A 20083-nucleotide genomic window follows, 5' to 3' on the forward strand; every position below is an offset into this window, starting at 1 on the left:
CAGGGTCCTTTCATAATATATTGAGCCTGATGAGGGGACCCTGTACGCGGCCCCCAATCGTCGCACTGCACAGTGTTCAGACACCTATCTGAACCAGCATTCATTTTTCAGCAATTTGAGCTACAATAGCTCTTCTATTGGATCGGACTACATGGTCCAGCTTTCGCACTCCTCCAAGTGCATCGGTGTTTCTTGGCTGTCCATTACCCTGACACCAGTTCACCAGTTTTCCTTCTTTGGACTACTTTTGCTAGGTTCTGACCACTGCAGACCGTGAACATCCCACAAGAGTTGCAATTTTTGAGTTGCTCTGATCCAGTCATCCAGCCACACAATTTGGCCCTTGTCAAAGTCACTCAAATCATTGTCCAAACACCGCCGCTGAGAGGGAGTACAAGCTAACGGCAGGAGAGGGGAGAGAGACTATTATAGAAGTGTTTTCCCTCTGCGGACTCATCAACGGAACTACAAGTAAAAAACACTTGGTATCATTTGCCTAACCTCTGCTTCTTAAACTCCTTTGCCCTTTGATCGAAAGACCTTGCTTCTTTGCAGAATCCGGTCTACATAAAGATACTGTTCATTGACACAAAGTGGCCTCAGGATTAGGATGTTTATGCCATTACATTATACTTAAACGCACTTTGGAACACATAGGGAGCCCATCCCTTTTTTGCTGTCTCTTCTCTTCCTTCTTTCATCCCCTGGATTTCCAACGCCGTTTGGAGGATAATAGAATTTTGCTGTCCATAACCCCCGCTTTTTATATTCACTTTTATATTAGTAGATGTGGTTTTTATAAGGATTTTTTTGCACACTGGCTTGTAGCCTTCGGTTGGTTTACAAGTACTATCAGTATTGAATGTCAGACGGAAGAAATTCACTCGTTTAAGCTAGATTTCATACTAGTTTTTATAATATAATTTATTTCTTACAAATAACTTATTTCACACGACAATATATATTTATTTCATTTTTCATATTTACAATCACCTATCACCATATTGAACCAATATTTAATATTTAATTAGGCACGAACCTATTCCCCTTATTGACATGTATTCAAGTATACAGTTGCAATAAGGATTTGATCACTGGCACTGCATTCAGTTTGTGATATTTCAAATTTTTACACATAATTTATAGATAAATTAAAAGGTGGAACACTCAACACATTATGCTTGCTCGTTTTTTCTGTTTCCCACATATCAACTTCAGGAACAAAATGTTAATTTGCTGCCTAACATATCCCACTCATTTCCAGGTGCCATTGTAAAATCAACGTTATTCACTTCACCTTTCAGTGGTCATAATGTTATGGCTGATCGATGTATTCTTTTAACTATGGAAAAGTTTGATATAAAATAAAGGTTTATGGGATTTTTCACACGTCTGTTTTTGGTGCTGTTTTCTGTACCCCTACCGCACGTGTATGGTGTGAGCAGGGCACATAGCCAATATTTTCTGTGTCCTGTTCACACCATGTACGTGCGGTGGTGTGCAAAAAGATACAACTCTACGGATGTGACCAAGCTCCGAGAGCAGCTCGTAATGATTGGTGCCTCGTGCATATATATCGTTGGTGCTGCTACAGCATATGTTTTTAATATTGATGAAATCCTCCAACAGGACTGTTCTGTATACCAAAACATGGCTGTGCAATACAGCGAGTCTAATTCATCAGCTTCAATAAGAACTGTTTTTCTGTCAGCTCCTGACTCCTGCAGTCAACTAGCACTTTGGTTGTTATGAGATGTTTCTTATATTTTAGAGATGTTATTAAATAGGATACTTTCTTGTCAATTTGTCATGCGAATTTAACGTTCATGTCTTAAAATGTCTTATGTTACTTTACTGTTCTAGGCCTACACCAGTGTTTCCAAAGCTTCATTAAGCCTTGCAGACCACAGGGAACTTGGAAAGATGATGAACACTATAATATTCCACACAAAAATGGTGGACTCCTTAGTGGAAATGTTGGTGGAAACATCTGATTTGTCTATATTCTGGTAAGATTCTATAGTCAACTTTTTTTTTTTTTTCTGTTTGTCATTCACAGTTTATAGGTTGACAAATTGTGTAGGAACGTTTTGTCTGAGGTTTTTTTTATGAATTATTGTAATGTTCATATTTATTGATTCATATGTATTTAAGAGACATACTTGTGCTGCTATTGCTGATCTTCTCGGGTTCCATAGTTGCCTTTGGCTTAACCATTGGCAAGGCCATAGACTTTTTTTTAGATGTTTATTTCTAACAAGCTGTAAATACGGTTTAGAATGTCCCTTACTGCCTTTTTTAGCAACGGGCATTGTGGAACAATTCTTTCTCAAGCAGTAGATACTGTGAAGCAATTGTTTCTAAGACCAGCTCACTGTGCTCCCCCTCATTTATACCCTTTTAGAAATATGTAAATATTTGAAATGTCCATAGCCTGGTCACAGTCTCATCGAGTCTCTGATACAGAACAAGTATAAGGCCACTAATGGTATAGTCAGAACCCCTGATCTGCCTATTCAAAACAATGACTCATAAAGTACCAATGTAGGCACTGATGGATCAACATGACACCCAGGCACCTAGCATTTCCAGTAGGAGCAGCAGTGGCAGCCCACATATTCAGAAGTTTATTTTTCATATATCTGCAACTGACTTTACAAAATAGCCTCTAAAATGTTTTTTTCTGCTGCTATCTTGAGCCCTGGCTTTTTCTACCAGAGTGTCTTGTGAGATGACTTATTAATGGCTGTTTGGATGGGCCGTTTTTGTCCTTTTTATTACACTATTAGAGACTTAACACTTCTACTATTAGAAAGACTAGAAAAATATTTGCTTGGCCTGGAGATATATATCATTTTCAACCAGCAATCATGGATTGCTGAGATTTGTATTCCTTCATAGCTGGTTGCCATTTTCTGTTGCTGTATAATCATTGATTATACATCAAATGAGAATGGCAACCGGCTATAGAGGACTACAAATCTCAGCAATGCATGATTATTCAGCAATGGAGAATAGCAACCAGCAATAGACTACAGATCCCATCACTTCATGATTATAGCAATTATAAGGGGCTGTGTGCAGATCTCCCGGGACCTCAGGCAGCTGCGTTTGTTTAAAAATGTAAGGAGCCAGTATCTAAGATAGATAGATAGATAGATAGATAGATATAGATTATAGATATAGATAGATAGATATAGATAGATAGATATAGATATAGATAGATAGATATAGATAGATAGATATAGATATAGATATATATAATGTATATGTTTTTATTTTAGGGATGACGCGACACAGATACTAGCTCCTTACATTTTTAAACAAAAGCAGCTGCCTGAGGTATCGGGAGATCTGCACACAGCCCTGTATCTATATAGATATATCTATCGATAGATATATCTCAATAGTTACTAGTTTTTGTGAATTTATTGGGGCTGTTTTGCGGAGCATTATTTTGTTCATCTTAAATGAATAGTACATCTTAAGGTCCAACTCTAGCCAAAGGACAAGAAATATCCAGTCGGAATGTTCGATAATACCATCAGAGGCTTGGTGATTGTCATTTAAAATTTCCTTTTGATTTTCGTTATTTAACATTTGGGATGGGAATGAAACGAAAGACACATTCACTGTTAGAATTTCGTGCAATCGAGAAAAATGTTCTAATTTCACAACAAATGATAAGAAAATCTAACTAATGTCCTGAAATCCATTTAGTTCTTTGAAAATTCCAACTGTGTGTACCCTACTTAAAGGCAACAGAAGAGAGGGAGAAATCTGCCCAACTCTGCATAGCTGGCAGGTTTAGATCAGCTTTGTCACATGCATACCTTCACTCAATTACTATTTTAGTTAGAATGTGTTTTTCTTCCATCTCTAAGCTATAATGTCAGGTTTTTTTTTAACTCATTGTGCTTGTTAAATTTAGCATTCGTGTATATTTTTATCCTAAATAGTGTACTGTTTTTTTGTTTAGTTTTTACAGTCGGGCATTTGAGAAGATGTTTCAGCAGTGTTTGGAACTGCCATCCCAGTCAAGATACTCGATCTCCTTTCCTCTCATTTGTACTCATTTTATGAGCTGCACTCACGAGCTTTGTCCTGAAGAGGTAATTTGTTTGAGATGCACTGTTTTCATATTCTGCTTCTTGCTATGGTCTTGAGTCCTTGCAAGAGTGCAAAGTCTTTGACTCTGGCTATTTAGCTACAGCAGTGATTGTCCAGCTGTCGCTTAATAAAGAGACAATTAAAGAAAAGGTAAAACCTGATGTTTAATTCCATCTTCAAGTTTCAATGTTCTGACCTATAATATAGGTCCTGTTTCTCCCCAGTTAATAGAAACTCTCAAACAAGCCCCCCCCATGGTGGCTCTCACTCTGCTCAGTGGGCATGTACAATAGCCAGCCTGCTATTTCAACTTGAAATATTTGATAGCAAGCTGACTTTTTTGCTCCCCATTGTTTACATTCTGCTGCAGACTGCAGAATCTAGCCACCGGCCGGCAGCAAGATGTAAACGAATTTTGTTAGCAACTAGATACATTTTAGTTGCTAATGAAATTTGTAGTGTCCCCATGTCTATTAAGCAATTGGCAAAAAAGAACAAAATCGATTTTTGTTCTTCCTTTTTTTTGTGCGGGTTGATTGAAGCCTGGATAATGGGGCGTCTATTGTATATGGAGAAGCAGCATAATGTTGAGGTGTTCCCAGTACGCTCCTCTCCTCTTAGAAAATTCCTAGTGTTGATTTCCAAGGAAAAACCCCATAAAGGGGATTAAATTAAGCATGCACTAGTTGTTCTTATAATAGTGCATATTAATAACTGCTAACAGGATTTACCATAGGGATTTCAATGCGTTAATGAATTTAATTTGTCAACACCAATTTGTTTCAAGGCAAGTGACCTATTCACTTTTCTTGAATCAACTTGCTATTGTAGTTGAAGCGTTGACCCCCTTGTATAGCTTTTTTGTGTATATTTTTATTTTCTCGGCTGAAAGTATGCATTTAAAAATATTTTATTCTTCTTAAAGAATATTTCATATTGGTCAGCTGCATTGTGAAGGTGGAACTGTTAAGTCACCCCTCTATCACCTTTTGTTTAATTCTACTGCTTTGCTGTGATGGGCTGAAATTTTATATCTGCACTAGGGATGTGCATACTGTGCAAAACTGTAATTGCCCGATCCCCCTCTAGGCCCTGTCAGGGGCATTCCCTGGCCCTCCGGTATGTGTAACTGTAAGGCAGGGAATGCCAGAGCTGATTTTGCAAGGAGGGGAATGGGTCACGGACAGTCTTGCGTAGGCTTGGGCTAACTTGGTTTGCCTCACATCCCTAATTTGCAATTCAGAGCATACCCAGCTGAGAGAGTAATAATTTAAAAGACCGGTTTTAAATCTAAAAGGTTAATTTGTCGGAAAACCATTTAAAGTTGTCCTTTTAAGGTGGAATGTGCAGCTATTCCTGCCTGTGAAGCATTGCAGCTATTGACACTGTGCAACCATTATTCTTCACAGTAACATTATTGAAAGATACACAATATCCACTTACTTTGTTTTATACTATTGGAGCACTGTTTTCTCCCTCTGACCATCTCACGATTGCACTTTGATTCAATGCTGAGATGGGACCCAGTTGACTCCTCCTTGCCAAAGGCAGTCATTCAATGGACTGTAAGAGACTCCCTTGCATTTAAGCCTGTGTCATGCTTTTACATCAGATCTTGGCTCCTTATTGCAGTTGATTCATTGATACGGAGTCTCAGGGGGTTGATGTTGCCCAGCTGATGGGTATGAATAGATCGGCTTTTATTGCACTGAAGTGCTTTTGGGTATCATGAATGCTGCCTAGGTACATACTACGGTTTAATGTTTTATGAAAGTTCCTCTTTAAGCCTTTTGTGAAAATCTCTCTCTTTGAAGCAGGCAAAATGTCTTATGCAGGTTTAAGTTATTTTAAAATTTCAACTCTCAGCATCGGTTGGATTCTGCACAGCTGCCAATGATGTTTTTCTTGGAGGACAACTTTTAAAGATTTATCATTTCCATTTCAAGGCATAAAAGATTCATATCTAGGCATAATGGGTTTCCAATGTATTTTTTTGAATTTTTTTTCAGGATACTGTATTTTCCCGTGTTAAAGTAAGACACAGTGACAAAGTAATTTTTTTTCTGATTGGACTAACCTAATATTAAAAAGACAAAGCTTTCGAGAGTTAACCTCTCCTTCAGGTCAGAAGCTTGTCCTTTCAATATTATGTTAGACCAATAGGAGAGGCCTCGTTGCATACTGCAATACTGTTTTGGGGTTTTTTTTTATATCTCGTCTACTGGACTATAATACGGCTTACCTATTTAAATATATACAAAAATGTTACAAAGCAATAGATGTTTTTATGTTGCCGGTAATTTAGTAGATCTCCTTCATTAATTGGTCAATTCATTACCCCCACTGTCCTTCTCTTTGTCTTTTTAGAGACATCACATTGGAGATCGTAGCCTATCTTTATGTAACATGTTCTTGGATGAAATGGCAAAGCAAGCCCGCAATCTCATCACAGACATCTGCACAGAGCAGTGCACTCTGAGCGATCAGGTAAATATGGAAATAAATCTGCCATATCACACTCGCTGTAACTTTGAAATATTTTGCAACATTTATTAGCTATATACATGCCCTTAAAAAAATTCTGTAGGTGATGAAAGAGAATGACAGGTAGTCATATCTATAGTTTTAGACTTTGTTCTACTTTTAACATTATTTAGTCCAGTAATTTAGCCACTAGAAGTTTCCGTGACCGCGAACCTCACAAATAAACACCAGAAAAACATTTATCAGTCTACATTCTGACCCATGCAGAGACTGTACTGAGCTGCAAGTAAGGCAGGTAACAGTTCAGCATGGTTCAGCATGGTTCAGTAGTAAGCCCCATAAGTTACCTGTTTTACCTTTTTCCAGTGCTGCCCAGTAAATATTCTCAATTTGGGGGGGAATACCCCCACTGCCTCCCATATTTTTGCACTCGTACATAGCCAGGCCCAAGCTTTGGCACATGGGGATGTTCTTATTGTATAGTTATTGTCATTCAATAGGTTGATAGTTGCATTGGTTTTCAGGCACCTTGAACAGCGATTGAAGGTGCAGGCACAATGTGTTAATTAGTAGCAGCGTTGGTGTTCCTCAGGGGATCGGCGGCCTGTGCTTTCTGGACAGTGGGTTGTAAAAACTGAGCCCAGGCATGAACAATGATTGGCTGTTTGGGTAGAGGCAGCAGGGGAGGGCAGATGTCTAAAGGTTTGTTTTTATTGTTTCATACTGTCATTTCTCTGCTCCTAAATTAATGTTCAAATCATATGTTTGGTAAGGAAATTAAGAACTAATTTAGATGGGAGATGAGTCATACCACCTTGCAGCCCCTCACGTGCAGTTTTTGCATATTTGACACACGCCAATAGTTGGTGTGATAAGAGGACCCATCAGTCACAAAGAATGCAGATGCTGTAGTGATCATTGTGTATTCTGTATTTTCGGATATTTATTGGTTTCCTTTAGGGGGCATAACTGGATAGTTCCATTCATTGTAAAGATAAAGTGATGAGTTTGAGTGAAGGACAGTCATGACTGTGTCTACTATGTGCAACTCAACATAAATCATGAGACACCAGTTGTATTTTTGTCGTTTTATTATTTCCTATGTATTACATTTTGTGATCTGTTCACATTTTAAAAGTGATGCTGGGAAGGGTAGAATGCTCTCCTGAGTCGTTTTTCTAGTTGTCTTTTGCTTTTGAGGATCCTTCTTAATTATTTTTATTATTCGGCTGTAGCTACTGCCAAAACATTGTGCCAAAACAATCAGTCAAGCAGTAAATAAAAAGTCAAAAAAGCAGACGGGAAAGAAAGGAGAACCTGAAAGAGAGAAGCCCGGAGTTGAAAGCATGAGAAAGAACAGACTTGTTGTAACAAAGTAAGACCTCTGTTTTTGTTTGCTATATAAAAAGTCCAATCTGTACCCATTTCCTGCAGCATGGGTGCCACCCACGGAAATCTAGGAAGGATTTGAAGTTCCCTTTGTGAAGTTTGGCTTTTTCATGTTCATTTTTGTTTGTGTTTTTTTAAAGTTTTTAACTTTTACATAAGAGTACAGTAGCTATGGAAAAGTGGCATTTCAGTTGTAGCTGGTATCTCTTAGGGACTCCAATAGTTTCTGGTTCTGATATGCTTTTTTGGATTAGGATTTTTTCACTTAAAGTGATCCCTAGCCTAATTTTGTTTTTATGAGTAGGAGAGAGCTGGAAGCTATGTTAGATTTTTTTTTTTTTATTGCTTTGTCCCCACTAGGGAGAATCACCCTCACTATTTGTTCTGGAATATATACTGCTGGGCAATGTACATTATACAGATGCCCTAGAGGCAGAGGAAATCTTGGGACACATGTTCCAATGACAACTCTCAAAAACGGCAGTTTTCCCTCTTTTTATTGGTTTCCACTGACTTAAAATACAGGATGTGTGCAGAAATCTACTCTATTCAAAACTAGCACTTTTCTTTTTGATTTTTTTGAGATGCCCACTTGGAAGCCTTACTGTCATAACTACATTTCTAATCACTATAGACAGATCATGGCTGGTGGGAGGGGACAGCAATGTGCTTTACATAGCAGCACTCAGAACCACTCTTGAGAGCTCTCAGCCCTGATGCAAGCAGTGGGTTTGGTTCTTGGGAGGAGCTTTGCAAATATAAAAATTCCTTAATGGGTGAATGTCAGTCTGAGGAAGGGGAAGTATCTAGATAGACTGTATTTGTATACAGACCGCTGTTGGTAATGACTACATGTGATGTTGAGCCTCCGTGATTGAAATAATTAAAATCCAATTAATGCAAGGGGTGGGCCCAGGGACAATAAGGCTGGGGAGGAAAGCGTTAAAATGATGGGCGCTCTACAGCCAGGAAATGAGGCAGACTCTTATCTAACATGCTGCAGTTTCTAATGCACACAGTAAGATCATCGGTGTGCAGTGAAGTCGAGGCAATTTTAGCACATGAATGGAGCCTGTGCAAAACTAAGGTAGGGCTGAAGTTCAGCTTTAAGGTAATATACAGTGTAGACAATATTTGCAACAGTTAAAAATGTAGTAACTATGAAGTATTGCATATGAATATTTGCTAACCCCTGCAGCCAGCTGTCAGGGCACAGTGTGCCACATGCAGGTTGATGGAACTCGCTACATTTGGAAGAATCAGTGAAGCTGGCCATACAATGTTCTGTTTTTCTGTTCAAACTGCAGGCTGAATGACAAAAATAGAACAGATTCCTCCATCAACATTTACAAGTGTTAATCGAGGAATCCCCTGCTATTTCCTTTGAGTTCTGACAGCGGCCGCCGGCCCCTGTCAGAATTCGTGAACAGTGCTTGCAGATTGACTGCAAGCACAATTTGTTTGAAGATTTTTCGGCCGGTTACTTCTGTCTTCTGATCGAAGGGTGCCCACAGCGGCACCCATTGTGCAAATTTCGTTTATTTCATGAAGAACTGGACACATTTGGCATAGTGTGCACCAGTTTAAGGGTTGTTAGGCCTTTTGCATTAATGCTGAGTTCTGTTCTTTGCAATGGTGCAGTGAGGGAGAGGAAGACACAGTGGGTACATGCGTGTGCGTGCATCCAAGATATAAATTACATTTTTCATGCCTAAAGGGTTTCTCTAGAAATCTGTCAGGAAACCGAGTGATAACGTTGCATTGCAGTATATTATGATGACCGATTTTTCCTTTTCTATCCTTTTTCTGTTAGTTTGGATAAGCTGCATACAGCACTTTCAGAGCTCTGCTTCTCCATTAATTATGCACCAAATATGGTGGTGTGGGAACATACGTTCACGCCAAGAGAGTATCTGACCTCACACTTGGAAATTCGCTTTACCAAGTAAGTGTTATTTGCTACGCCATGCAAAGTTTTATTAACTTCTCTAAAATTAAAATCCGAGATTTGGACTTTCTCAATAAATAGTTAAGAATGTTTGAGATTAAAAAAAAAATTTGGAATTTGTGAGCAATCAGTTATGTTAAAGTGTTGAAATAAAGATTGCAAGACTTTCATTAGAATTTGTCTTTTGGAAGCAAATGATATTCGTATTTTTCTATATCTTCGAAAACAACACACACATGCCTTGCTGTGATTTATAGTTTTGGTTGATGGAACAAAGGACAGCTGTGTACAGGTGAAACTCGAAAAATTAGAATATTGTGCAAAAGTCCATTTATTTCACTAATGCAACTTAAAAGGTGAAACTGATATGAGATAGACTCATTACATGCAAAGCAAGATAGTTCAAGCCGTGATTTGTCATAATTGTGATGATTATGGCTTACAGCTCATGAAAACCCAGATCCACAATCTCAGAAAATGTTTTGGCAGTGTGGGCAGGTGCCAAGTCCTGCTGGAAAATGAAGTCGGCATCCCCACAGAGCTCGTCTGCGGAAGAAAGCATGAAGTGCTCCAAAATCTCCTGGTAGACGGCTGTGACAAATCCAGGCTGTGTATTGCCAATGCTGGGGAATGTCGGGGTGCCAGGGAGTCCGTCACAACGGCTAAGTTGCGTTAGTGAAATAAATAAACTTTTGCACGATATTCTAATTTTTCGAGTTTCACCTGTACATGATTACTAATGAGAATGAATGTTAGATTAGTGATAGACTGATTTTAAAGGTTTGCATGTTGGACTTTAATCTCTGTTGCTGTTAGTTTAGCAGCATTAACAACAGTGATTGCAGCATCTGATGGACATTTGCAGTGTGGTATTTGGCGAAGTCTGTGTGGGAAATATCACATATCCGCTCCTTTTTGCATAGTGCTACCCTTCCTTATAAATATAAGCTCTTAAAGTGATTCTATGGCAAGGCTATGAACATTCAAATATTTACACTTCCTTAATGTGACTCATGAGTAAAGAATGGGGGCTGCTATTGCTGACCTCTCCATTGAGTATGTTAGATCCCTTGCTAATGTTTTGTCTTCATTGCTTTCTGAGTCTCTGACCTGAAACAAAGGTAGAGATGAGGAACTCTGAAACTACATGCTGTTTGCTCTGGGCCTGTGACTCAAAAAGTACTAAAGCCAGGGAAAGACTACTAGAATTTCAAGCAGACAAGCATTGGCAGCCCCATGCTTTTCTCGTGTCACTTTTACAAATAAATGAACTTTAAAATAAGCCCTTGTTGACCTCCTGTAGCTTAAGGTACTGGAGCAATTTTTGCTTAAAGTTCACAACAGCTGCAGAGGTCAGTAAGGCTTATTTTAAAGCTTGTTTATTTCTTGTCACCTTAGCAAAAGTGAGGTGTTTGGGTTTTTTCCCCCACCTTGCCAGCGCTCCTTCCTCTGTCACATCTAGCAACACTACCTGGTGTTTCCTGGTATGAAGGAGCATGTGACCTTATATTTGACAGTGCTTAGGCCTAGCAGCCAATTACTGGGCCTAAGCACTGTCACATGACCAAGGGAGTCGCATTAATGCCAAAACCCGCTCCCACCCTGGTCGCCTACACCAGTGATTTTAGTGCCAGTTGTGAAAGAGGAAGGTGTGTGGAGGTAATGCTTGCAATGGGAGTATGGGTGGGAGGGCTGGGCCTTTTCAGAAATGCACTTTGTTTTCCCCCTGCATAGGCAAGGTGACGGTCTCTCTAAATAGCTAAATACTCCAATGTCCATAGCCCAGCCACAGGATCACTTCCGTGATCTGTATTTCAGTTCAGTGGTTATACTGTATTCATCTCCTGCATAATAAAGTACCGGTTTTACTAATAAACTGGCGTTTCTTACACGGGGACCTCCAGCCTAGAAGTTTGTGTTTACATCTTCTCTTTTGCCACAGTAGTTGCTACCAACCCACACTCGATATGGCTGGTAGCAGCTGTAGACGAACGCAATAAGTTTTATCCACTGCAATTGGACTACAGGGTTAACATGCTCTGCATAGTTAAATAAACTGAGCCTTGGGAGAAGCCGTTTTATTAATGCTGCCCACTGAACAATGAGCAATGTCTTTTTTTTTTTTTTTCCCCCTCATGTTGTGTTTTGGTTTTGGCATTCATGCTTTAGAGATTTAGCTAATATTTTAATTTATTGTCCACCACACAGGTCTATTGTTGGCATGACCATGTACAATCAGGCCACACAAGAGATTGCAAAACCCTCAGAGTTATTAACTAGCGTACGAGCCTACATGACTGTGCTCCAGTCAATAGAAAATTATGTGCAGATTGACATCACAAGAGTTTTTAACAATGTTCTGCTTCAACAAACACAACATCTAGACAGCCACGGAGAGCCAACAATCACCAGTTTGTACACTAATTGGTAAGTACTCACACTGACAGATTCTGAAGTCTGGAGATGCCTTGCTTGATGTGTAACTTTAATTGTGTATTGCTCTGCTGACGTCTTTCCAACAAATGTCAGCTTATCAAACGTTCTCAGAACTTCAAAATTGGAATGTTCTGTGTACAAGGCAGAAGCAAGGAGGATGTTTTTTTTTTAATGTTTTTTCTTTACTTCCACATCTTTTGTTATTGCATTGTTAATTGACAGATGTAGGTATTTAGTTTTGGCTGTCTTTGTCAAATGTTTGTTAATAAAGAAAAATGTGTATTTCAGCATTAGATTATATAGGTGATATAGTAATGGCATAAATATCTTGTATTATGTACATTGCTTATATGAATACAAGAAATGGGGGGAAATATAACATTTTACAATGTGAAATCTGAGGAACCACCTGTAGTCCAACATGTTAAAGAATAAAATAAAACAAGAGATATCTGCATGTATAAATTGTAAATACATGCAGCATATAGTAACTTTAATGCCCATTAAAATGATAATCTAGAACATCTATACAGTGTTGTCCGGGTTAAGGTCAATCAACATTTCAAAACAAGGAGGGATAAAGTATACTCCAGAAGGTTTTCTTTTCCATAGAGAAACTGTTGCCCACCCATGGAAATTAGACAGTGCCTTCTTCTTATAGCCCCCTTGGAAGGATATACTTACCGATTCATGCTCCCTTGCCACCTCCTTACTGCAGGAGCAGTGACGTAACTGGGGGGGGCAGGGGGGGGAACGCCAAAATGACTGAAGTCAATTTGGTGTCGGGCACTAATGAGAGCCCGAGAGTTGCACGAGAGTGGAGTGGGCCCGGCGGCATAACCATATCCTGCCTGGTGAATGTCCTCTTCTCTCTCTGCCAGTGTCCATCATAAAGAGAAGTGGCATGGTTTACTTTAAGTCTTGTCAGGGTTTTTACTCAGATGTGTTCAATGTAGCCGGGGGGTGGGGGAGGGTTGCTGTCTCCACATGTTTTCAGCATAGCAGGATTCTTGGATGTTATGATCACTTTGGAATGCCCTAATGTTGAGCGGCAGTCTATATGGAGTGGGTGAAGTCAAACTCTACTCTTGAACATAACACATTCTTTTTTCATAAATGCTTTTTAATGAAAAATGCAAAGGGTTGATGTGTTTTATATTGTGTAAATGTAAGTTTTTTTTTCTATGTAGGGTAAGTCCTGCCATCTCTGCACTGATCGCTAAACATCCATGTGCCTAGAAGTGTTAAAATACATTTTTTTTGCAGTGTGCATGATTTATTTTCATTCCGACCATGCTTCATGTTCCAGGGGGTACAGTTCCATTTGTTGATAAGCCAGTTGTGCATAACCAAAGTTGAATTTCCACTGTAGATCTACTTTAATAAGAAAGAAATACCCATGTTAACCATGTCATATTCTTTCTCTTAGGTATTTGGAGACACTACTGAGGCAAGTTAGCAATGGCCACATAGCTTATTTTCCAGCAATGAAAGCCTTTGTAAATCTGCCCACGGAGAATGAGCTAACCTTTAATGCAGAGGAGTATTCAGACATATCTGGTGAGTGAGATAAGATTGGAGCAGCTGGGAGGAAGCTGGATCATGTATGTTTCATACCGGTTTGTGAGATGAGCGTGTTGACTTACTGTTTAGCAGTTTTAATGATTCACATATGAAAAGAAGGCTTGGTGCACCAAACATTAGAGCTGGCAATGTCTAAGATTTATCCTCAAGTTCTGTATAGAAAAAAGTAAACAATTACACAAAAGTGACTTCTAGAGAAGTTGAATATAAAGAACACCCCCATAAATTTATATGTCCATTTTTGCATGAAATGTTAAAGGTTTTTCTAAGACATCCAAAACCAATCTAGCTGCGCATTGAAATATGAAGTAAGATTGAAGTATATTTAAACCCATACATGTAGGTTGAAACATGTTTATGTAATTTCTAAAGACATTTTTAGAACTTTTAAATCTGCAGCTTTCATTGCAAACCTGGTCGCCCTGGCATGGGCACTTTGTCATAGGGTGACATTGCGCTGTCCTTGCCTTTTTATAATTGTGCCCCTGCACTGTTACTCTCACAGTGGTTTCTGAAAGAGAAAACAATGTGGCCATTTCAACAGGCATGGTCCCCTATTATCACCATCAGGAAACCTGTCTAGACCGGCAGTGGCTATGGGAAGAAAGCGCTTCTAGCAGGTATAAAGTGCAGGTACCTTTTTTAATGCATTTCTACTATAGCTGAATGTCGGTCTTTGTCACTGAGCAAAGCACCAGCATTGACTTGTAGTGATTTAGGTTTTACCCGCCTCACACACACTCCTATTGATTAAGCAGGCAGCTATTAAGGCACTAAGAATATGGAAGTTCTCATTTAAAGTTTCCTCCCAACTCCAAGAGTGTGAGTCACCTAATAACGTACTTGGCTTCATCCCCGCCCTGAGAACTTTACTGTGGGGCACAGCCTGTCGCCACAAAGTGTTCACACCAAACGTTTTCGGCCACTCTGCCCTTTCATTCCTTATGGCTTGGTCTGTACTACTGTGGATGGCTGGGGATCGCCATGAAATACGGGCTAGCCATCAGAATGAATGGTCCAAGTGGTGTGCAGTAGGGGCTGGGAGTTTTTGCTGTAATAACGTAAAATATGCATGGATTGAGAATACACTATTCTTCCCCTTTAAGTAAATTGTGACTTTTTATGACCATTTGTTGTAAGAATATTTTGTTCATAGTTTTCAGTATTGTATAAATTGTGATCTACTTGCAGAGATGAGAGCGTTGTCAGAGCTGCTGGGACCATATGGCATGAAGTTCCTCAGTGAAAGTCTCATGTGGCATATTTCCTCCCAAGTGGCTGAACTTAAGGTACCAAGAACCATATTTCTTGCTGATGAATGTGGTGTTCTGTTATATTCAATGCACGTTTGGTTTTGAAGCTACACTATTAGGACTTTTAATATGGAACTTTTGTGGCAGGTTCAAGTGTTATTTTCATACCTGAGTAATGCACTGTTCTAAGGTAGAGCAATTAGGAGCATTTTGAAGCTTTGAAAATTCAAACGTGTTTCCAAGTTATTTTTTTTTTCCTACCAGTAAAAGTGTTTGGCAACAGAATTTTTCAAAGCAAAGAGCTGGTAGACCTTGTGGGTGCTCCGCAATTCTCTGGAGAACATTGCTTTATCTTATCTAAGATGTTCCCAAATTTTGGCAGCCTAGCAATGGTGATGTCAGTGCAATCTATGTTGTTGGGCGTCCAAGAAGAGTTAAATCAAAGATGAACATGTCCAGCTTTGCTGTCTACATTGCTCAATATCAGTCTTTGATTGTCCACCAAGAAAGAAGATCTATCAGCACCTTGAGATTCATGATCTCTCTGAAGTTCTACATTTGCCTCTATTTTCAGTTGCAGACTAAAACTAAAATGCTTTATGAACAGACTAGAAAAAAATTTGTGTAAGCCCTTAGCTATTAGATCTTTACAGTTTGTGGTGTGGGTCAGCCACCCAAGATGTATATGTCTTTATTTAAAAAAAAATATTTAGGCTAAAATACATTTTTAATTTGGAGTTTCAGCTGGAATTATACCATGATGGCTGCCAGAGATGTAAAATGTTCTTTTTGTCTGTTTTACAAAAGGCTAGGTAGAAGCAAATTCTTCAGCAGAAGACATGGGCCAAGCTGCTGTCATTTTAGCCTTAATTAAACAATTCTCTTGTCAATATTATATTTGACCTTCGTTTCTGCTTCTAAAAGACTCTACTATTGAAGAATGTGTCTTTCAGTTGTGGATATGTTCCTACATAAATGTCCTTTTTCTTTTTGCCTGCCAGCTGTCTTGTGCCTGGCTATAAATTCTTTAGCACAGGTCTTAGGCATTGATTGCACTTCAGGCAAGTTCTTTAAAGGTCTGCATCCTACATTTTAAAGCAGACCTATTACTACATGTAATACAACACATATACATATAATGTATATTTGTGTATTTTAACCCTAATTCCCTTCTCCGGGTGACAAATAGACTGCATAGTGCATTGAACTGATCCACACTGGTAGGATGAATTGTCTACATTTTAAAGATTAAGCAGTATAGATAAAGTGGCCTGACAGAGGCTCAGTGTGGATTCATTTATGTAGTGCCAACCAATTCCTCAGGGCTTTACAGGGAATGAAGGACATTCACATCAGTTCCTGCCTCCAAGGCAGCTTATAGTCTAATGTCCCTAACACGGCTACAGTGACACACGCAAGCATCTGTTTAGTAAAAATATGTCCGTTGATGGCCTTCTTTTTTATTTTGACTGGGACGAAACAGTCAAAATGAAATGCCCATGAGGAGATTATGCATATTCCACTAATGCCCATGATGGTAAATAAACTCAGGACTCCTGCTCGGGAAGACTAGAATGACATCTGCTTAGCCATCTTTGGTGACAAGTTGGCTTCAAATGGAAAACAAGCCTTTGTGGCATGTATGAAATAAAAGCATTTGGCATTACGTGAAACTCCTTTTATTGGTTAGATTCTAGGTGGGCACAATCTAAAATAAATGCCCAGTTTCTTAATGACGTAGTTAATGACGTAGTTAGTGTCCTAATAGAGTTCATAAAAAGTCTTTATCAGTGCATTACAGTGTTTTTTCACTTTTCTTTTAATACTGCAAATGTATACATTCATACAGAAATCTGTTTCTTTTAGAAACTTGTGGTGGAGAATGTTGATATCTTAACGCAGATGAGGACAAGTTTCGACAAACCAGAACAAATGCAAGCTCTTTTTAAGCGACTGTCTTGTAAGTGACTGTGTATCCAAATGCATTCTGACCTGTCCATGCCTATATGGAAACTGTTGTTCTATGTTCAGCATCTCCCTGCTTTGTGTACGAAGCATTGTTCAATCCTTGTCTATCTGTTGTCCGAATTACATTTAACAAGTAACCTTATCGTTAAATGAGTAATAGTGGGAGGTAATATGGGTGTAATGGTTACTAGATGGACTGATTTCATTGATTGGGTAAATTATTAGATTACTCCTGTTCGAGCCCTCAAAATTCTTGATTGAAGTTGTTTGTGGCATATATATATATATATATATATACACATATACACACTTTTTCATATTAAAATAAATCCTTAGTAAAGGGCATATTGTAAAGCAGTTAATGTGACATTCATCAAACATTCACTGCAGGTGTATCTTCCTGGTGCACATGCTTTAGATTGAATGTTCGGTGAATGTCATGTTTATGGCTTTATAGATATGCTCTTTTGCTTCCTTATTGTGCTTGTGGTATATAATAAAACATTTAACTTAACTTGTTTTATGTATCATTGACTGTAGCAGTTGACAGTGTCTTGAAGAGGATGACCATCATTGGAGTGATTTTGTCATTCCGCTCGCTTGCACAGGAATCTCTACGAGATGTAAGAAACTTAAAACTTCTTTTTTTTTTTAAATGCTGCTACTTTTTCTGTCTTGCAAGGTTTGACAGTAATGACTGTATATTGTAGTATGGCTCTGCAGTTCCATTTTCAATGCAACTAGTGAGAGTTCTTTGATTTTACAGAGGTGTAAATTATCCTTAGGCTCACCATTCACGTTACAATTGGAGCATACAATCTTTGTACCATCAACTTTAGACTTCCCAGTGCTGCATAATATAAGGGCATACCTAATCTATCCAATCAATTTATATCCAGTCAGACAGGCCCTTGTACCACATACTTCTTGGTAGATCTAAAGGAGATTGTACAGGCGGATTGTAACGTGTGTGGTGAACCAACAGTCCTGCATTGTATGGGAGGACGGCAAGGGCCTGCCCACATTCCACAGCATCAGACAGCAGAGGAGAATGCCGGCGAATGGGAGAGTGAGGCATAAGGTATGTATTTGTATCCATTCCTTTACTTCCTAGACAAATGAGCATTTAACCCATGTAGCGAAGAGGAAGAGACGGAGAGGGGCATTGCATGGGTACAATTAGCAGCCCGGAGTTGTGTTCTACCAACAAGCAAAACATATTAAAATCAGGTTAACATACAACATCCAGCTGAGTTAGTAAAATTTTGTATGTAAAACCCATCAGTTCATGTATATTCCCGAACAGTAAGAAGATTTGAATCTTCAGTATTAAATCTGTGAGCCACTGAAGTATATCGGCATATCTGTCTTGCTACCATGTGAAGCTTTGCCAGATATAAATTAGCTTTGTATTCCACCTGATTTTAGATCTCTAATCCGCTAATGGCCTTTTCTTTCTTCTTTTTACATTAGGATGTTAGCCAGGAGTATCTCAGACTAAATCTATTATTTAGATGTCACATTCCCATCCAGGAAATTACTGATGATATCTCCTGTAAAAGCATAGTTAGTCGCAAACTATTAAATGTTGCTTCATAAGGAGAAAATGTACATTTTTTTCTCCCTTTTTTTTATCTTTTCAGTCTGTTTTTAAAAGCATGTTCTCATGAATGAGCTCTATTAGGGCTTCTGATTTTAAAAGGAATGTTCTGTCTTCTCGGGAAATTTGAAGGGTATGGAAAACCTGCCACTATTTTGGCTATAGTCACCACTACTACCCTTTAGCAAACGTGTACATTTTTGGGTAGAACAATTGTTGCCTTAAGTTGCCCACACACCTTACAATTATCTGCAGATTTTCTGTGGTCAGATGGAAAAAGTGCAACAGATTGGCCCAGGTGGAGATTACTCAATCCACACATTGTAGATGGAGGAATCTGTTGCCCCTTTTCCATCTGACCACAGAAAATCTGCAGATAATAGTTAGGTGTATGGCCAGCTTAAGGCCCCATTAACACTTGGGAATGGGGCAGATCTCATGAGTCTCAAGAATTCCTCTGCACATGTTGCAATTACCTGGGGACGACTTTACCTCGACACAGACTGATTGTGTCCGGGTGTGGTCGTCTGCAGGTAATCATAGCATGTGCTATTGCATGTCAATAGGCACAGGTGGTGGCAACTGTCATTGTATTTGTACAGCACCTTCCTTTCCGCAGCAGATCACACAAGTCTCACAGAGGAATTAATTAAAAAACAAGTGTGAATAAGTTATTCTCAGTCGGACCCACAATACTTGCCATTGGCTGCACTTGTAAAGTAACTTGGCTTAGGCATGCAAATTTACACAGCTATTGGACTGTGGTTTTCCTTCCCATTTGTAACCCCTGTGCATTGGTTGGCCCTAGGAGTCTGGGTAGTGGCATGTTCCTTACTGTTTGTCTCTTCCCTATAACTCCTTCATGAAGAGAGCACTCATACATGCCCACATGATTAGTTGGCTAGGGCTGCTAAAACAAGAAGCACAGAAGCTGCACTGACCTCACTTGCATGCAGAAGTGGTTTAGCTGCTTGTAATACAGTCCTTCAAGTCAGCCTATTTTGAAATTAGAGCTGCCCCTCATCATGTAGCCCAAACTTAAAGGAAATAAAAAGAATTTAATTAAACTGTAAATGTATGTGTGCATCTTTGACATCTTTGTCTTTTATTGCCCAGTGTCAATAAGCAGTGAGCTTCCTATTCTCTTGGCTGCTGTGCTGCAAAAAAGCTTGTTTATGGAGTTCAGTAGCTCGCACTCGGCATTACATATGCAACTGAATGAGTCTAAAGAAAGTGACTCTATTCCTTTTCCTGATTTGTTCACACATGGTATACCGTTTCAAACAGACTCCTAAGAAAATTGCTTCCTTT

General features: G+C 39.1%; 1 protein-coding gene across 3 annotated transcripts in view; it reads left to right on the top strand.

Moving 5' to 3' along the window:
* The window catches only part of NCKAP1 (NCK associated protein 1), a 114127-nt gene that overhangs the window by 77675 nt on the left and 16369 nt on the right, over positions 1–20083 (top strand). For all 3 annotated transcript variants that reach the window (XM_018559500.1, XM_018559501.1, XM_018559502.1), the window contains 10 exons: positions 1864–2009; positions 3980–4112; positions 6478–6597; positions 7830–7969; positions 9797–9928; positions 12140–12358; positions 13797–13927; positions 15143–15240; positions 17071–17164; positions 17713–17795. In XM_018559500.1, coding sequence (XP_018415002.1) covers positions 1864–2009; positions 3980–4112; positions 6478–6597; positions 7830–7969; positions 9797–9928; positions 12140–12358; positions 13797–13927; positions 15143–15240; positions 17071–17164; positions 17713–17795 — 1296 coding nt within the window. The remainder of the gene's footprint in view (positions 1–1863; positions 2010–3979; positions 4113–6477; positions 6598–7829; positions 7970–9796; positions 9929–12139; positions 12359–13796; positions 13928–15142; positions 15241–17070; positions 17165–17712; positions 17796–20083) is intronic.

Source organism: Nanorana parkeri, unplaced genomic scaffold, assembly GCF_000935625.1.
Source record: "Nanorana parkeri isolate BGI_ZX_2015 unplaced genomic scaffold, ASM93562v1 scaffold400, whole genome shotgun sequence".
In the NCBI taxonomy this organism is placed as follows: Eukaryota; Metazoa; Chordata; class Amphibia; order Anura; family Dicroglossidae; genus Nanorana; species Nanorana parkeri.